Here is a 19,464-nt window from a genome sequence, read left to right as displayed (position 1 = left end):
CTATTTACATCTAATTTCTATTGTACATTTATTTGTAATCACTTAACACATGGAAATTTTCCAACCAAAATCATTGCAAATATCTAACCAATCAATGCATATATTTCCATTCTTATTTCTTGACCAAGATTCTTTAACTACATCCCAAATTCTCCTCACATTTCCAACATGATATTTTTCATAAACTTTTAAAAATTTACTATTCAAATTTTGTCTATCAAAAGTATTACAACACGATATACCACAGATTAATAATGACATGTTTAATGAACTGACCAAATTGGTTTCGACCAACTCATTTATAATGGTTTGAGCTTTAATTAAATAATTTTGAATTTCACTTGATATAGGTTGGGTTTGCTTTATGTATAAGAATAAGTACATTTTACAAGTGATTCGGTATAATTCGAATAACTTTAAGTGATTGGCTTGATCTTCATATGATAATTGATTTAATTGATTTTGATTAGGTTGACAAAAATCTATCTTATTATCTAATTCTGTAATTTTTTCATTAATTCTCTTGAAATAACTTAATCGAAGATTATTTATGGCATCAGGATTTGAATTATGAGATTCATTTAATAAATGATTTAAATTGATTCGTTCTTCTTTTAATGCCACATAAGTATTCATGATTTCCCCTAATAATAAATAAATCGATTGTATACATCCTTGATAAGGATCAATACCATAATTATCTAATTCTAATATCTTATTAAACTTGAATAAATCATTATAATGGGTCATAGAACAAATGGTACCATTCTTTAAAGTTTCACTTGACATTATATCATGAAATTGGAAATTTGATACTAAAAATTTACAATCATTTGAAAAAGTGAAATCATTTAAAAATTTAGATAATCCACCATAATCTTTGAATAATTTAACACATTTTTGAAGATATTCATGCCAATGTTTAGTATCTCCGGCACATACTTGAATACCAATTAAGATTAGATAATAAGCTAACTTTACGAAGGAATCAAATTTATCATTGGTAGACGTGGCTTCAACTAAGGCATTCCCTCGTTCGATGTACTTATTCATTTGAACATATTTATCAGTATCATTAAGATTATTATCAAATAAAGCACCCCAAGCTGCTAACCCATTCAGAATACTTTCATTAGTAATAGCTAAGGTGAAAAATGTCTTTAAGAAATAATTTGATGATTGAGGACTTATTGATATTAATGGAGCAACCTTACTTTCAAAGAAATCCAAATGATTTAATCCATTATCATCTAGGAAAAGATTAAATGTGGATGAAAGATTGATATATAATGGCATTGGATCTTCTTCATCTGTAATATCATTCGTAGTGATTAATTCTGTAGATGAAGATGTTGTAGTTAGTAAATCTACTCCATTAATGGATTGGTTGTTATTAATTGATTCAAGCAAATCATTGATATCCAATGAAGATGTGAAACTGGATGATTTAGTTATAGTTTGAGTAGTTGATGGCTGTGGTTTCCTTACTTTTTTGGTTACAATTTTATTATTATTATAAAATAACATTGACCATTCACATTTAATACCTCTTTTATCACAATAAGTACAAGTGGGATGGATTTCATCACATTTTCTTTTCCTTTGTTTACAAGTCAAACAACCAGTTTTAGATCGGGATTTCTGATTACCACCATGATTATTATGATCTTGACTGTCTGTAATAATATTCTTAGGTGATACTATTATGTCTGAGATGGATAAACTTTGGATATCGGTTGGAGTGGTTGAGGTTACTGAATTGAAAGAATTCAAATCTAGTGTGGCGTACATATCCTTAGACTGTGACTATATGGTTATCATTTGATTGATTGATCTGATGATGCCCAATATGATATGATATCCCAATTGTATGAGTCAAATTTTTGACATGCAGTTAATTTTTCTGATACCTTTTATAAAAAATGTCAGATTTAAAGTCAAGTCGCAAAAAATTAAAAAGTGTCTGATTTTGTGATTTACCCCTCCCCCAAAAAAATTAAATGTCTTTTGTTGTTAAATTCTATTTATTTTTACAAACTATAAAAATTTTAACGTCTTTTTTAAGAACAGCACAATTTATCAAAGGGTAGAAGCGTCTATTTAGATTTAGTTTCATTTATACCGATTGGCAAAACATTGAATGCCGTGTCTGGTTGCCATCTTTGGAAGTGATATATAACTCGATTGATCATCATGTCTATTTCATTGTCACCTTTAAGGTCTGAATTTGATGGAAGTAGTCGTACTCCGGATGACTCGTCATTTGAAAATAACACAATAATGACTCAAGGTACAACTACAACTACCACTACAAATTCATCTACAAACACAAATACTCCCATAATACACCATGACGTCAATGTCTCAGTTCCCATCAAATCCAATGTGAAGGTAAAATCAAGTACAACCAACACAACGAAACAAAAGTCTAATCGACTTAAATATTCAAGACCTTGTGATGCTTGTTCATTAAGGAAAGTGAAATGTGATTTAAAGAGTCCTAACTGTAGTCGATGTATCGAACATGGACTACCATGTACCAACAATAGAGTTAGAAAGAAGTGTGGTCCTAAAAAGATTCATCTGAAAACAAGAGAAAGTATCTTACAATTAGCATCCTCTAATTCTCGTAAGAATACTGAAACCACATCAAACAATCATAATTTATTACTTCAATCAAACTCCAATAATAATGCATTTGTACCCTTAATATCAATTGAAAAGATTCTTCCCTGTCTACAAGTATATCAAACTTGGTATTATGGGGTATGGCCAGTAGTATCGGTATCATATTTAATGTCTAAACTTATTAATAATTCAAGTTCCACTACCAAATTCTATCGAGATAAATCAAATACTGATTCTATTTCAGTTTATGCTTTAAGTTGTGCATTATCAGCAACCATTGTTCGACAAGCTTTTTTCTTATCATCACAATCACCATTAATTAATCTCCCTAATGATGTCAATCATGAAGATTTCGCTAATGAGGCTATTCGATCCTTAGAATTCTACAATTACAGATTAAATCCAAGTCCTGATAGTTTATTAACATCGTTTTTCTTATATGGTTATTATATAAACATCAAAGGATCAACTAAATCAGCTATAAGTTATTTACGAGAAGCAATATCAACGGCTCAAATTCTTGGATTACAAAATTCAAGTACATATATTAATAAATCAACGGCTGAAATTCATCGATTAAGAAAAATTTATTATTTATTATTGGTTACTGAAAGATTCATATGTATTGAAGATCATATGCCTGTTATTTTAGAACCATCAATTCCATTCCCATCTTTAAATGATGAAGAATATTCAACTTTATTAACTGGATTTACTGAATTAGTTAAAATTTTTGCTATACCAGATAAGAATTTCTTTGATAAATTTTTATTATTACAAATGAATGAAAATAATGATATTGATATGATAAAGATCTTACCCACTCGAAATTGGATTATAAATATTCAACATCAATTAAATTCGATTCCAATCTTACAAGAAACTTTAGATATTCAAAAATTAAATATCTTAATCAGTAAATATTGGATGAAAGCCTTAACGTGGAATATCTGTAAGAAGAATAATTTATTATTAGATGGAGATATACCTAACCAGAATGAATGCTTGTCGATCGTATTCCCCTTTCATATTGCCAAGGGGTTTTTGAATGAAACAAAAGGATTACCATTATTTTCATTTGAATCAAATGGTCCAGGGGTATGCATTAAATTATTAGAAATTGCTAATAGTTTAGTAGATGCTATTAATTTAAGTAAGAATTACGAAGGATTTCAATATTTAGCTCAAGTATTTGCTTTAATTTCAACTTTAAAGAATGATGTCACTTTACCGATTCATTTATATAATAAAATCGAAAGTATTTTAATTTCCCATTCTTTAAAAGTTCCATTTCTGCCCTTCACACCAATCTTACTGGATCAATCCCAATCTCTTCAACCTCAACCATTACAATCCCAAATTACTCCATCATCATTCCCTGGTGAAAGTTATATCTCGGAATTACCCGACGATTATCATATAAATGAAGATGATTCAACCAAAATCAATGGAGAATTATCGAAATCAGGTTTCTCTCCCTTTTCAACTCATCTAAACTTAACATTCACTGTCCCCAGTCAGACCAATCTTATGGAATTACAATCAAAATCAAATAAAGATATTGCAGCCATATTTGATTTCAATAATCCATCTCCTATAAATCCCAATAATAACAATAATAATAATAATTCAAATATGAATGGAACAGCAGCTATAACTACAACTACCACTACCACTACTAGCACTACAGTATCGGCAAATATAGCACATGCTGCATTTAATGAACTTTATGAATTATACAAGCCAAGTGATAATTAAAACCTCATAAAATTTAAAAATTGTGAATGAATGCGAATTAGATAATTTTATAAAATACAATACAATAAAATATTAAAAATAAATATATTTTCCAATAATTGTAAACACTAAATAATCTAGTTAAAAAATTTTAATTTAATTAGTTGAATTGAAAATGAATGAATGGATGAATGGATGGATGTAAACAAAATAATGATAAATATATAAATCCATCTATTTTTATGCCATGAATGAAATTTTTACATACATAAATATATATATATATATATATATTAAACCTTAATTCTAATCATCTTCATCAAGATCAGTTTCCAAATCACACATTGTACGACAATTTGGACAATAAAATTGAGGATAACTTTTTATTATTATAGGTCTAATACATTTATAATGCCATGAATGAGAACAAGGACTTATAAATAAGGCTTGACAAGGTTCAATTTTCATTAAACAAATAGCACATTCAGCTAAATCATTACCACTTTTTGAATTTGGTAATGGTAAGGAATTTGAATTTGTTGTATCATTATTAATAATATTTTCATCATTTATTTCATTTGTGGAATGTAAATTTTTTAATTTTTTATGCATTTCTAAATTAAATTGATTAACTTTTCTTTGCCAACTTTTATTAAATTCACATCTCATTTTAACACATCTATAAACTTCTTCTGTACCTCCACGATAATCCATACCTAATTGAATTATATCACCATCAATTAATGGCATTAAAGTTGATTCTTGAGATGCAGGAGATAATCTAATATGATTTAAAAATGTTCCAGAAGAAGATTTACAATCTTTTAAAAACCATTGACCATCTTCATTACATTGAAATAAAGCATGAGTTCTTGATACCACTTTACTTTTGAATACAATTGGAGCTGAAGAACCTTGAGGAGCATGAGCAGCTGATTTATTTTTTTCAGTATATCTTCCAATTGAAATTCCCGATTTTGGCTTAATTTTTCTTATAATGGGAGAAAAATATAATCCTGATGATGAAGATGAATGATCAATTAATGGAGTTAATCTTACCGAAAAGAAGCCATCTTTATCCATTCCATTTGTTTTTTCATCATCTAAAACCGAATCAGTACTAGTAGTTTGAGCATTATTATTATTATTATTATTATTAGTAGTAGTATCAGATGATGAAGATGCAGTAGGAGGAAGGATAGATGTATGATTAGTGGTAATTTCCAAAGCATGATCATTATTATCTTCATCCTCATCTTCTTCTTCTTCATTGATGATATTAGTATTAAGAATAGATGAAGAATTAGGAGGATTTGATTCATTATGATTATTATTTATAAGAGTGACATTATTTAAAGTATCATCATGACTATAAGCAGTTGGAGGAAGTACTTGTTGTTGTTGTTGTTGTTGTTCTTGATCACTTGAAGTTGAAGAAGAGGACATATTTGAATCATTTTCAGGAATTGGATTATTACTATCTAAAGTATTTTGTCTACTTGAACGATGACGTTGAGGATAAGTTGTCATAGCTTCATCATGTAAAGTTGTGGAAGCATAATTACTTAAATTTGCAATGGTTGGACTATTTGACATAAATACTTCTGGACTTGGAGAAGTTGAAGGTTGAGATTGTTGAGAAGTGGTGGTGGTAGTGGTGGTAGTCGAATTAGTATTTGGACGAATGGAACCAGTGATTGAATTTAATAAATTTAAACCAAATGAAGGTTTTCTATTAACTGGAAGTTGATTTGGACTATCAGGATTACTATTAGTGGCACTATTTGGATCTGAAATGTTTAAGTTTGATAAACTTAAAGATGAATCATTATTATTATTATTATTATTATTATTATTATTATTATTATTAATGGAAGAAGTAGCAGTATTATTAGTGGTGGGTAAGGCAGGAGGAGGTAAGAATGAAGAATCATGTTGATCATGATCAGTTATAGGAGATGAAGGCATACTAGGAGGAGAATTTAATAGTGGCGGTGATGAATGTTTGGTATTTGTAGATTTCGATGATAAAGTTCTAAGGGTTGGACTTAATAAATCATGAGATATAGTGGAGGTGGTGGTGGTAGTCGCAGTAGTAGTATTACCTGCTGAAGTGGTGGTGGTGGATGAAGTATTGATTAAGCCATGAGGGGGTTGATTAGTGGTTGCTGTAGTGGTTGTTGAACTTTCAGGCATAATGTGATAAATTTTCTTAATGTAGATGTATCAGGGCGGTAGAAATTATTTGTGAAATTAGAGAGATAAGGTGAGGCAAGGAGGGAGGGAGGGATGCAATAAAGACAATTCTACTGGAAGGAATTAAAGGGTGAGGTATTGACCGTATGCTAGAATGATGATATACTACTGCTTAAAGGGGGTCTAAAAGTTTAAGCAGTTTTCAAAGATGGATTGGAATGGAATGGAATGGATTAAGAATTAGAAATATGTTTAATGATGAATGATGATGATGAATTTCTTCTTGACGTTTTGAGTAAAAACAGTTTTTTTTTTTTTTTGGTTTTTGATTTTTGATTTTTGGGATTTTTTGGTTTTTGGTTTTGTCCCTTTGTTTATTAGTGAGAAGTGCTTAATTTAAGATTATTATTAATCGTTTCTTTTTTAAGAAAAAGGATCTATTATCTATCGATGAATATGTAATCAAGTTAAGTCAAGTCAAGTCAGTCTGTTACAAAGACAATCGATGAGGATATACGATCTAGGCATAGATAATACAGAACTTACTAATAATAATCAAAAGATTAATTACTAAATTTGAATAAAATAAACGATAAATAATAATAATAATAATAATAATAAACGATTATTATTAGTAACAGTTTACGTTAGGGAGAATAAAGTATAACTAGCAAGAGGAAGAGGAAATCAAAAACTGAAATTACGCTAAAGTAGTGGTAAACTCTCTCTCTCTCTCTCTAATAAAAGTTTTACGTAATTTAATTTATTTTAGTGAGAGCGTGTGGGTATGACTGACTGACTGACTGACTGAATGACTGTGGGGTGGGGAGATCCATCCATAGTTAACTCTGTCAGTCTGTCTGTCTGTCTTTCACTAATTACTATTAATTATGGTTACTCATACCACCACTACATTTATATCATCTGATACTTTTATTTTACATTTCTTGATTCTATTATATTCTATTCTATTATATTATATCATCATCTACTCTCCTCTACTCTCCTCTCCTCTCTTCTCTTCTAATCCAGTCTATTGTAGTTTTTGATAAATCAAAAAGTTTAAAATAAAATAAAAAAAAAAAAAATAAAAAAAAGAAATTTTAAAAATTGTGGTGGGACTGAACTGAACTGAACTGAACTGAACTGAATTGGTGTGAGTGGAAATTTAAATTTAAATTTAAACCAGCTTTATTTACTGGTTAATTCTTTACTATTAAAATTTCATCTATTATTACTATTAGTTATACTAATTATTACCATGTACATCCATGTCTGATGGATCATAGTTATTACCTTTTAAATATTACTTGGTATTACTTCTAATAAGATGTACATAAATTGACATCATTTTTAGTCCCTACAATCTATCTATCTATCTATTTATCTATTTATTTTATCTGTATAGGAGATCTTTTTTTTTATTTTTTATTTTGGCTTGGGGTCGTGTGATTGTGTTCAAATTATACCCTCCCATATTAAATCTCTTATCTATATCTACTACCTACTATAGATATTATCTAATATTACAATAGAACCCCTTATAATACTATAATTCTACTATTTACAATTCACTCGCTTAACTACATTACATTATACTAAAAAAAAATCCATTTTATTAAAAAACCTTTTTGAAAACTACTCCCTCCCTTATCACTCAATTAATCTAATTAATAATTCCTGTAATTGTTCTCTACCTCGTTCATTCTCCCATATAAAATGACTACTATTCTCTGCTATAACCCATTCCATCGATTTACTACTTAATGAACTAATCTCTCGTTGCCATTTCCCCCAATTTAATGAATTTTTAATCATACCATCAGATGTTATCGTCCCAATCGGGATATCCTTTAAATCACATACTTTAACTTCATTATATGATAAGATACTAGATGTAATTTGTTCTTGTAATCGAGCTCGCAAATATATCGGTTGATAATACATATCTCTTCCATAAATTCGATTATTACTTGATCCATATTTAAATGGATGTAAAATTAAATGAAAATTTGAAATTAATCCTAATGGTGATAAGATATTTTGAATCCATAATTTAAATCCTTCTCTATTACTCATTAATTCAAGAATATGATTAAATATATTCGATTTTTCTGTTCTTCGATTAATCCCACTATAAGGATATTTCTTTAATAAATCTTCATGCCAACTATCAACAAATAAAATAGAATGGATTTTATCATGATTCCTCGAGGCAAAGATTCGACTGTATAATCCTCCAATATCAAATCCCACTAAAGCATATGGACCTTCAATCCCTTGTTTATCCAACGCTTCCATCAAATAATCATTAATAATCCCCATCGAACTAGGTGAAGGACTACTCAGTGAAAATCCATACCCAGGTCTATCCCAAATACAATATCGTTCAACCTTATGTAAATGATATAATTCTTCAATCCATTCTTGAAATTCTTCACTTGAAGTCAATTGACCATGATTAACTAATACGATTGGTTGTGATGATGAATTTGAATTTTCCACATCTCCATAACAACTTAAATGAAGTTGTACTTGATCATCATTCACATTAATTAATTCTCCCCATGGATTTTCAAAACTATCAAATGCCGATATCGATAATGTAACACTTAAATTCCATACTAATAAAAATATCAATATTTTAAACGTTGATTTAATCACAATGATTATCATTTCCCAGAGAGTTTTCCGATTTTCAATTCGTCCCGTATACCTTATTTCTTGATATTGTTTATAATTCTCAGTAAGATAATTAAAATAGGCATTAACGAAGAAATTAATAATCGTCCAAATCATCACACTTAATCCGAAGTAACCCCATCTCAGTCGTAATTTATCAAGTACAATCATAATTAAAAAATCAAATCCTAATAACCCAGTAATGATATACCCTAATACTCTTTCGAAATAAACTGGGACGGCAAACCAACTATGTGTGATCCAATTCGATAATATACTCACCAAAATCAAATCTATTGTGAAACTTGATTGACCTAAGCTATAAAATCCAGGTATGGTGATGAATAAATCACTTACCAAAATCAAAATCATTAATAAAACATTAATCACTAAGAATACATTAATGATCAATTTTAAGATTTGCACTTGCCGTAAATTCAAGGGTGAAACTTTAGGATCATCAGGATCAAGATATTGATGATTATGATTGTTTAATAATGGATCTCGTTCATCTTGTTCATCTAATTCATGTTGGTTTTCTAAATCGGATGTTGGTGGACTGGTTGGAATGGGTGGTTGTACTTGAAGTGGTTCACCAAGTATTCGAGCATGATCATGAGGATGACTGTCTTCCGTAGTTTTACTTCCTGTAGACATGATGATGTTGTAATTGTTGTTCTCTTCTTCCATAGGAAACAGCTAGAAGAGAAATCTGTTCGTATATATATATACTTTTAAGGTTGCTTTTGTGGAAATTTATCCTGTGTATATTGAATTTACATCACTTAAATTTTAATTTGGTTGCTAAATGACTAACTATATCCAATTTCACATTTCCTACATCGTTTCCATTTCAGATTTCTTTATTGATTATATCGTAGGTCATTCAGTATCGGATAATTGGTCATATGGCTATTCACTTTGAATTTCACTTTGTAGGCCTCAATTTTTACTATACCCCATATTTTAATGAGCCTCACCTTTTTTTGGTCTACCATTTACTAGGTAAACTTCCTCTAAATACCTCCTTTAATCATTATTAACTTATATTATAAACGATAAGAGTCAACCTTAATCTTATCCTGATGATACCCTCTATTCATATATCCATTCTCATGTATATTTAATAGATACTGGTTGATTTACTATGATAGAAACAATTTTCCTGTACATAAGCCCAGCTATCAAAACGCCATCGTCAAAATTAGAAATTCTATATAAACAGTAATAAGATAACATACAAGTTATCAATTCCCAAACATCCTCATAAATGGCCATATAACAAGAAGCTCTTCAAGATGAGTACAGAAATCATATCAATACCACAAGTCTCCGATCATAATGGTATAATCTATTATCAAATCTTGGTGAAATTACCTTTACGATCAATTAATATCCAACATCGGTATTCTGATTTTGAAGATTTAGTAGAGAAATTATGTGATAGTCTTGGGATTAATAGTAATGATTTCCCATATCCATTACCTTCTAAAAGAATCAATTGGTTTAAAAATAAAACAGAAGCGATTATTAATGAACGGAAATTGGAATTATCAAAATTCTTAAATTTAATCATTAGAGATTCAACTTTACAAAATAATAAACAACTTCATGAATTCTTACAATTACCGATAAATTTCAAATTTAATAGTAATTTATTCAAATCCACTAATAATACTTCAAAATCAACCTCCACCATTGCCAATGATGAATCATTATTATCGATAGATTATAAACAAATTGATGAAAATACATGGTTGGAAATATTCAGAATCTTAAATAAATCAATCTTACATCTCATTCAAACTTTACAATCGAATACTTCCATCAGTGATAAATTACATACTAAGGATAAGATTAATCGATTATATCAACCTGCTATTAAAAATTTATCGAATTCATTAAGTAATCTCATTTCAGTCTTAAAAAATGATGAATATTTAAGAAGAAAACTACTTATAAAGGAATTGGATGAGAGTTTATATGCTTTAGTTGAGATTTGTAATGCCAATAAAAACTCCAAACGTGAAGTGTCCTCATCAGCATCATCTTCATCAACTATTACTACTTCTCCAGTAGGTGGATTCTCAAGAAGAGTATTCGGAAGTAATCCACAAGAAACAAAAGAAACGATTGGAGTCAATAATCAAGATTTATTACAACAACAGGTTCAAATCCATAAACAACAAGATCAAGAAGTTGAACAATTAAGAAAATTAGTCGTTCGTCAAAGACTAATTGCTGAAACTATTAATAATGAAGTGGCAGAACAGAATTATTTGTTAGATCAATTTAATAGTGAAGTGGAAGATACCAAGGGGAAACTTAGATCAGCTAGAAAACAAGCTAGGAATATTTTATAGAGTAGATTAAATAAAGAAATTAATATACACACAATCTGAAAATACAATGGTAAATCTAAATGTTTATTAAAATTAAAATATCTATCTTTTAAATCAATCTTTAACTTATTAAATAATTGAATATTCTTGGGTATTTCAACATATGAATTCAAATTATCATCGATATCATTATTAATATCAATATCAATAGGAGTTATTTCTTCCACTTGTTTAATAACATCAACTGAATTTAATACTCTTTCATTAAATGATCCTGGTAATATATCTTTAATTTTCCAAAATCCTCCCACATTATTAAGAAAATTAGCTACTCCAAGTCTTCGAGGAGGATAAGCTCTACCACAATTTTCTAAATCAAATATACTGGGGAAATATTGGGAGTAAAACCATACCGCTACAGCAGTTCCAATAATTGAACCTCCAATAACATCTCTTAAAAAATGACGATTATCACTGATTCTCGTACATGAAACAAAACAAGCTATCATAATTGGGAAAATAGCTAATATAACTTTAAATGATATTCCACGTTTATCAAAAACTTGCAACTTACCGGCAATATTTAAACTTGAGATAACCATACCACAAAATACGGTTGACAGATGACCACTTGGGAATGATCTAAATCCTTCTTGAATTAAATTGATATTGGGATTAGAACATATGGTCACAGTAGCCAATTGTAATGGAGGTTCAGTGGTAAGATTTGGTTGACATCGGGATAATAAATCAGGTCTTGGCAATCCACAAATATTCTTTAAAATAACAGTAAACATTAATTGAATCGCCATACCACCACATAAACACATTAATCCAATATATATATCCCAAAACTGTCTTGATTTTGATAAAGTATGATTATTTATTAATGAACATACAATAAACTGAATGATGGGAATACCCACAGCTATTAATATCAATGGTACTAAAGGAACAGCAGTTTCATCTTCTGGTTTATAACTGTACATTAAGCTGATATCATTAATCAGAAACTCATGGTAGCGTGGAGGAGCAGTGGTACCAAATATGATGAATGTGAGGAGGATAGAAATATATATCAACCAATCAAGGATATAAGAAAAGAATGTTAAGCCTGATATATTATGATTTCTTAATCTTATTGACCAATCTGGTAGGTCTGTATGAATCATTATATATAATAGATGAAGTAAAATCAGAGTTACCGCTGACTTTATAAGTTTATATATGGCCGCAAAATTTAAACAGAGAGAAAGTACCTACTTTTGAAATAAATCCGGGGTAACAGAAAAGGAAAATTAAACATCTACAACAAAAAAAACTGCTTCTTCATACAAAAAATTTTCAACATCAACTACTTCTTCTTTCAATAACAATACATTGAAACACATGTTTACCTGACTAAATGAGTATGTTTTTTTTAACTAATGAATTATATCATTGAAATATTCAAGTAATTTTTGTGGTTTTCTGTTTAGAAGATGATAAGACTTCGCCTAAATCGATATTTTATGAGAAGACAAAAAAGTTTACACCAAGATCTACGCTGAAATTAATAGAAATAATCACGTTTAAGAAATTATTTGAATATATTAAAATGATAGTCTAATATCTTTTTGGAATATTTTTATACTAACTAACTAATTAGCGAAAATGTTAGGATGTTTTTCTTTTAAAACTTTACCCCAAGCCTTTATACCTTCTTCTAAATCTTCTTCTGGAAGATAACTAAGTGAAAGTCTAACACTTGTTTTTCCCCAACCTCTTGTATCACCAGCAACTTCGAAGTTATCTCCTCCTGCAAGTATTACCCCTTGTTGGGATAATTCCTTAACGATTGCATTATGATCTTGTTCACCAGGAATTTCAACCCATAAGAAATATCCACCATCACCACCAAAGACTTTGGTTGATGAGGGAAGATATGTAGCAATACTTTTCTTTATAACATTTGCTCTTGATTTATAAACCTTTTTAAATTGCTCAATGATAGTATCTAACTCTCCACTAGTAATCAAATAATTAACCACTAAAGAAGCCAATTGTCCCGGAGTACCTCCTGATCTATTTGCACCAGTAATGGCCAATTGTTCTGATAATTTTGGGGTGGTCAGTTCTTGCCAACCAACTCTTAAACCAGGAGCAATAATTTTGGAAAATGTACCATTGGAAATACTATTACCATAAGTATTTGAACTTGGTAATGAATCACGATCAATATGAACCAATCTTGGAATAGGATATTTATTATCAGTATAATCTAAGAATTCATATACATCATCACTTATGATTAATAAATCGTATTTTCTGGCGATTTCAATTAATTTAGTTCTTGTCTTTTCTGAATAACTAAGGCCACCTGGATTTGAAAAAGTTGGAACAATATAAATGACAAATCTGTATAATTTTCTATCTCCTCTAACTGGATCTTTTATGACATTGATTTCTTTATGTTCAGTTGTTTCTAATCCTTTACTATAAAATATCAACTTTTCTTCTAAAGTTTTAAGATCAATTTCATATTCATCCCCCGGAGTTTCATCAATAGCAGTTAATTTGCCTTCGAACCCATTATCGAGGAAACTACTGGTGATTAAATAATACGTAGGCGTAACAATGAATGCTTGTTTGGTAATTGATGAAGAATCAGTAACTGATGTAAGAATGTTTGCAACTCCATATGATGCACCAGCCGTTAAATTAAGATTATCAGGATTAGTATTTGACCTGCCGAATCTCTTATCGGTCCATTCGGCAATAGTTTTCCTAACTTCGAAATTCCCAGGATCGGTACCATATTGTAAAGGATGTTGATTAAGTGGATCTGTTTCATAGGCTAAATAATCACTATCTAATAAGACATGATTATAAGCCTTAGCGATCTTCTCAGCAGGAAGTAAAGATCTAGTAGGGTGACCTCTAAAGAAGTTAATTGGCATTATAGATCAATTGGTTTTCACTAGTAGGAATATATATGAACTAATCTTAAATGCAATTGAATAATTTGAAAAGCCGGTAATTGTGGATATTAGAGTTTTATTATCAACTTTTTCAAAAAACTCAGTCACGTGAACACTGAAATGATAAAAAATATCAATATATATGACATATATTGGATCATTGGTTAAAGATATGAAAATAAGGTCATCAGTAACGTACCAGTAGAAAGATTTTCATTACCATTAATTTCTATAAATTATCATTCCCAACTTCCAATATAGTCTTATCTTCATAATTATAATAATTGCAGTAATAAATACTACATACCTGCATACAAGTATCATGAAAATGTTGATTTTTTTTTTTGACAGTCGAACCAATAAAAAAACAATAAAAAGTTATTATGTATGAGAAATTTACCAATATCATCTAAGTTAACTACACCATATACAATGCCATCTGCATCAGGATTATTGTTTGCTACATTCCTAGGCTCTGCCACTAGAAGATTACAAGTCCAACTTGTGGGTAAAACCTATCCAAGAGGATGGGATAGAGTTCCCGGTTATATATTATCATCAGGATTATTCATAGGTGGATATCTTGTGTTTGATAGTTATATTCAAAGTAATAGAAAGTTATTGGACAGAAGATTGGCTATTTTACGTGAACAAAGAGCTGTCAAGGATGTGTTTTATGAATTTGAAGAAGAACCAGATCATAGACAAACTGCTGATAAGAGTGGTAGATTCTTTAGATTATTTGATAAATTTGGTGCTCCATACAAATAAATCATCAAAAGTCAACACCAAGCTTGATTCTTATTCCCCATCCCATTTAATGCCAATTCCATTGCATTTCATTTTGCATCTTGTATACTAGTATTCGTTCATATGGAAGGAAGGTTTACAAAATATACATATTATATTATTATAAAAGATTTTATTTCACAAGTTCTTTTTTACTTTTACATTTTACTTTCATTTATTTATTTTTAATGATTAGTTTTATACAGTTAGTTATGTTAATATTAAACTTTTTTTCCAATTTATATAAGCATTGGATTTGTAGAAATGTCTGAATGTTATTAATCAATTTCTTCAACTTCTTTATTTTTATTGAAATTTCCATCTTCAACCTCACTTTCTTCTTCTTCTTCATCATCATCTCCACTATTATTACCAGCATCACTATCGAATTCTTCAGCCACATCACTATCATCATCATCCTCTTCTTCTCCTTCTTGAAAGTCACCATCTTCTTCATCACTGTCTACTTCCTCTTCTCCATTTATTTCAGTAATTTGACCTTGATCGTTATTATTGGTATTATTACCTTTATTATCCTTTTCTTTTAAATTGGCATCAAAAGAATTATCATTAATATTTTGAGATTTTATAAAATCATCAATGATTTGAAAGAAATTTTGATCAATCATACTAAATTCCACAATTCTTTCTTCTCCTTTATTATTAACTATAGTAAATAATAAACTAAAAGTTAATCTTGTTATATTTGTATAAGATGAATCTTTAATTTTTGAAATTTCAAATAATAATATTGGTTTTTTGAATCCAAAGATAATATAAGGATGATTAAATTCATTAGTATTTAATAATAATAATACCCCATCTTTAGCACCTTTATGACAATCAACCATAATTAAAGTATTGGAAATATTATTATTGGATAAAGCAAGAGCATTATCATTATTTAAAGTGAATTGATTATTAAAAATATGAGTTCCAGGTAAATAATTAATTAAATTAATTCCACATAATTTGAATTGACGTTTAAAATAATCAATAATATTTTCATGAATTGGATGTAATGATAAATTATTATTTTCATTATAATTTATAAATTGATTTTCAATATTAGTAGGTAATTTACCTAATTTAATCATTTGTTTTTTAATTAAATCAAGATTAATTTGACAAATTATTGGATCTTTATTTTCATCATTAGTCCAAAAACATAATGAAACAATATTTTTTTTAGTTGGATTAGTTGAATTACCTAAAATTGGTACTATAATACATAATTTAATGAAAGTTGATAAATTTATAAGGGAAATTTCCGGAATTTGATTTGAAGGATTAACAATGGATAATACTGGAGTTGCTTCACCATTTCTTTCAATTAAATGAAAGATTAGGTTCATTTTCTTTCTAATGGGTGATTGGAATGAAACTTGAGATATTTCAAAGATTATGGTTTCAGGAATTAAAGGTTCTGTAATTGAAATTTGACCATCAATGATAGTTGATGGGTCAGTGGAAGAAGATTGAGATTGATTATTACCATTGTTATCATTGTTAAGATCAATGGTTTCTATTTTTCTTTTCTTATGGTAATCATCATGATCATTATTACTGTTGTTATTATTATTGGTTTGTTGATTAATTCCAGAGCAATGAAGATATAATTGAGTGAAAACATCGGTGGTTTCAGGATATTTTGATAATACTGAATAGATTTGAACTTGAAGATCCTTCGGTAACGACAGGATCCATGAACTATCACTCGCCATTATGATGAAGATAATGTTGTTGTTGTTGAATGAAATGGTTAATGAATTAAATTAAACAATTAATTAATTGGATTGAATCAAAAGTCAAGTCTGGAAAATGTAAATTTATGTAAACAGCGTTTAACAATTTTATTTTTTTTTTCTGATCCCAATCCTGATCTTTGGCGTTAGTAAACTAACTAATAGTTTACTGTAACTATTACTGTTTAAAGTTCTAAATTTTTTTACGTTAAAATCAAAATAAAATTGTCCCTAAATTGAGCCATGAAAAGCTTAACTCATTTAGGAAATCATTCCACGTTACGTTAACTTATTCTCGTCAAAGTTTTCTCTCTGATCGCGCCGTCGCTCAATTAATTTCATTAACTACTTTTCTCACTAAATTTTAAGCGCAACAACCTAAGAAAAATAATTGAGATTTGGGGGCAGGCAGGGAGGGAGGGAGGGAGAGAGGAGTAGAAAAGTTTGAGGAGGGACTACCTCAGTAAATTAAAGGAAAAAAAATAGGCACACGGTACGTCAAATTATATTAATTATAACCTAACCCAATCCAACCCAACCACTTGTAATAATCCAACCCAAGAGGGGAACCGAAACAAGCCTCCGTTTACGAATACCCCATGATACTATGTGTCATTACTACTAATCTATGATGACAGATCAATTACAATTCCAATTCCAATTACAAAATTCAAATATAGTTGAATTATTACCATCAATTTTACATAATCTATTTTATAAACAAACAAAATTAGATAATTTTACCCGTTATTTACAATCAAAATATGATTTTGAATCGCAATATTTATTAACCAAATTAAAGGATGTTAATGAATCAAGTTATAATCAATTGAATGATAATGATAATAATAATAATACCTTAGTTAAATTAGATAATGATAAAACCCTTTTATTGGGGTATTTATTTGGTAATGTGTTTATTGATGCCATGAATATTGTTAATGAAGATTCATCAATTGAAATAAAAATACTTAAACGTGGAAATGATATAAATTCTAATGATATCGTTGAACAATTCATGAAAGATCAACACTTTAATCATCCATTATTCTTTTATGTGAATCAATTATCATCACCAAATTCAACCATATCAAGTAAATCACAAAAATTAGCTCAATCACTTAGAGAAGAGTTACTTGAATTAGAATATAAACAATACTTACATGATTTAGAGATTGATCGATTTGGTAGTGAAGAAATTGAACAAAAAAATATTATGAGACAATCTCAAATCAATCAAGAATTGAAATCAATTTATAGTAGTAATACAAATCAAAATCATAGTAATAATGATCAAACTGATGATAAGCATATCAATCAATCTAATATGTTCAATCCTGATAAGAATTATGTTGATTTGAAAAATTGGTATTGTGATTGTCAACAGTATCAACAATGTTATAATAATGACGGTCAAATAATTACTAGTACTAAATTGATTGCAAAATTTAATAGTTCAGATCAATCGAATCCAATCATCAATGTATTAAGACAGATTCCATCCCATCTATTAGACCCCTTACCTATGTGTAGTCATCTCCTATCTGTCTTAATCTTGATTACCAATTACAACCATCTCAAACATAAATCATCTATAAATAATTCATCTACTTGTCTATAGTGTATATATATAATCTACTATAGCTGAGTCATAAATTATGTAATCTTTAATTTATTTGTTCTTAATTTTCCATAAAGTTCTTTTTCTCTCTTTGCCTGAAAATTTAAATTCAAAACTTAAATAAAAAAAAATAAAAAGTTTACCAAAAAGTTATCCAATCCAACCAACGCCAAAACAGATCATTAACAGCATTCTTCCTTGCCATCAACCCTAATCATTCCAAGGGTGTTATCTTATAAGGCTGTCTCCATTCATCATTCATTTGTTCTGCATCTTTTAATTGTTCATTTATTTTTATATCTATCATATTAGTCATTTACAACCCACCTCCTTCTCACTCACCCCAAAAACCCTCACCACCCGCCTGTTGTATTTCCTATCTTAACCACAAGATCCAATCGACAATCTATCCTTCCCAGTTTTGAATTCATAAGAAACTCATACAGATATATCATCATTATCGTCTCATTTCATCTCATCCATCATTCCTAACTACATCAGTATTATTAGGTATTACTACTACACCTTAATTTTAACTGTGTCAACTGTCTAATCTTTTTCGGTTTCCCTTACTACATACATAGTACATTTTTTATCTACTCGTTGACTTTCAAAAAAAATTTTAATTTAATTTTTAATTTTTTATTTTTTATTTTTTTTTCAAGGAGCGATTCGAATCACAAGGAAATTTATTACGCTTGTCAACCAATAACTTGTTAAAACTTATCTTCATTTCGATCATTACTAGAAGAAGATAGGAAAAC

At 29.0% G+C, this 19,464-nt stretch overlaps 9 protein-coding genes across 9 annotated transcripts; 3 read left to right on the top strand and 6 right to left on the bottom strand. All coding sequences in view use genetic code 12, as the record gives it.

Annotated features, from left to right (window-relative positions):
* Positions 1-42: 42 nt before the first annotated feature.
* UGA33 (Uga33p) lies at positions 43-1,296 on the bottom strand (the record flags this gene model as incomplete). Its single annotated transcript, XM_064904890.1, has 1 exon — positions 43-1,296. One exon carries the CDS (start codon positions 1,294-1,296, stop codon positions 43-45), a length of 1,254 nt encoding a protein of 417 aa, XP_064764230.1.
* Positions 1,297-2,280: 984 nt separating this feature from the next.
* Positions 2,281-4,386, top strand: SUC1 (transcription factor; the record flags this gene model as incomplete). Its single annotated transcript, XM_064904747.1, has 1 exon — positions 2,281-4,386. One exon carries the CDS (start codon positions 2,281-2,283, stop codon positions 4,384-4,386), a length of 2,106 nt encoding a protein of 701 aa, XP_064764229.1.
* A 285-nt stretch (positions 4,387-4,671) lies between these two features.
* DFJ63DRAFT_283924 (ubiquitin-conjugating protein) lies at positions 4,672-5,811 on the bottom strand (the record flags this gene model as incomplete). The annotated part of the gene is made up of 1 exon (XM_064904752.1): positions 4,672-5,811. One exon carries the CDS (start codon positions 5,809-5,811, stop codon positions 4,672-4,674), a length of 1,140 nt encoding a protein of 379 aa, XP_064764228.1.
* A 2,403-nt stretch (positions 5,812-8,214) lies between these two features.
* On the bottom strand, positions 8,215-9,900 carry DFJ63DRAFT_285225 (uncharacterized protein; the record flags this gene model as incomplete). The annotated part of the gene is made up of 1 exon (XM_064904884.1): positions 8,215-9,900. One exon carries the CDS (start codon positions 9,898-9,900, stop codon positions 8,215-8,217), a length of 1,686 nt encoding a protein of 561 aa, XP_064764227.1.
* Positions 9,901-11,530: 1,630 nt separating this feature from the next.
* DFJ63DRAFT_284699 (uncharacterized protein) lies at positions 11,531-12,757 on the bottom strand (the record flags this gene model as incomplete). Its single annotated transcript, XM_064904834.1, has 1 exon — positions 11,531-12,757. One exon carries the CDS (start codon positions 12,755-12,757, stop codon positions 11,531-11,533), a length of 1,227 nt encoding a protein of 408 aa, XP_064764226.1.
* A 234-nt stretch (positions 12,758-12,991) lies between these two features.
* Positions 12,992-14,728, bottom strand: DFJ63DRAFT_97725 (2-aminoadipate transaminase). Its single transcript, XM_064909268.1, has one exon. The coding sequence runs from the start codon at positions 14,522-14,524 to the stop codon at positions 13,226-13,228; it is 1,299 nt and encodes a 432-aa protein (XP_064764225.1). The 5' UTR covers positions 14,525-14,728; the 3' UTR covers positions 12,992-13,225.
* A 249-nt stretch (positions 14,729-14,977) lies between these two features.
* On the top strand, positions 14,978-15,316 carry DFJ63DRAFT_334455 (uncharacterized protein; the record flags this gene model as incomplete). Its single annotated transcript, XM_064908037.1, has 1 exon — positions 14,978-15,316. One exon carries the CDS (start codon positions 14,978-14,980, stop codon positions 15,314-15,316), a length of 339 nt encoding a protein of 112 aa, XP_064764224.1.
* A 148-nt stretch (positions 15,317-15,464) lies between these two features.
* On the bottom strand, positions 15,465-17,383 carry DFJ63DRAFT_97681 (uncharacterized protein). The gene has a single exon (XM_064909266.1). The coding sequence runs from the start codon at positions 17,056-17,058 to the stop codon at positions 15,613-15,615; it is 1,446 nt and encodes a 481-aa protein (XP_064764223.1). The 5' UTR covers positions 17,059-17,383; the 3' UTR covers positions 15,465-15,612.
* Positions 17,383-19,119, top strand: DFJ63DRAFT_97911 (uncharacterized protein). The gene has a single exon (XM_064909271.1). The coding sequence runs from the start codon at positions 17,708-17,710 to the stop codon at positions 18,698-18,700; it is 993 nt and encodes a 330-aa protein (XP_064764222.1). The 5' UTR covers positions 17,383-17,707; the 3' UTR covers positions 18,701-19,119.
* The last annotated feature ends 345 nt before the right edge of the window (positions 19,120-19,464 follow it).

This window comes from Scheffersomyces coipomensis (genome assembly GCF_036884675.1).
Source record: "Scheffersomyces coipomensis strain NRRL Y-17651 chromosome Unknown DFJ63scaffold_2, whole genome shotgun sequence".
Lineage (NCBI taxonomy): Eukaryota > Fungi > Ascomycota > Pichiomycetes > Serinales > Debaryomycetaceae > Scheffersomyces > Scheffersomyces coipomensis.
This window is presented reverse-complemented; position numbering and strand designations above follow the sequence as displayed.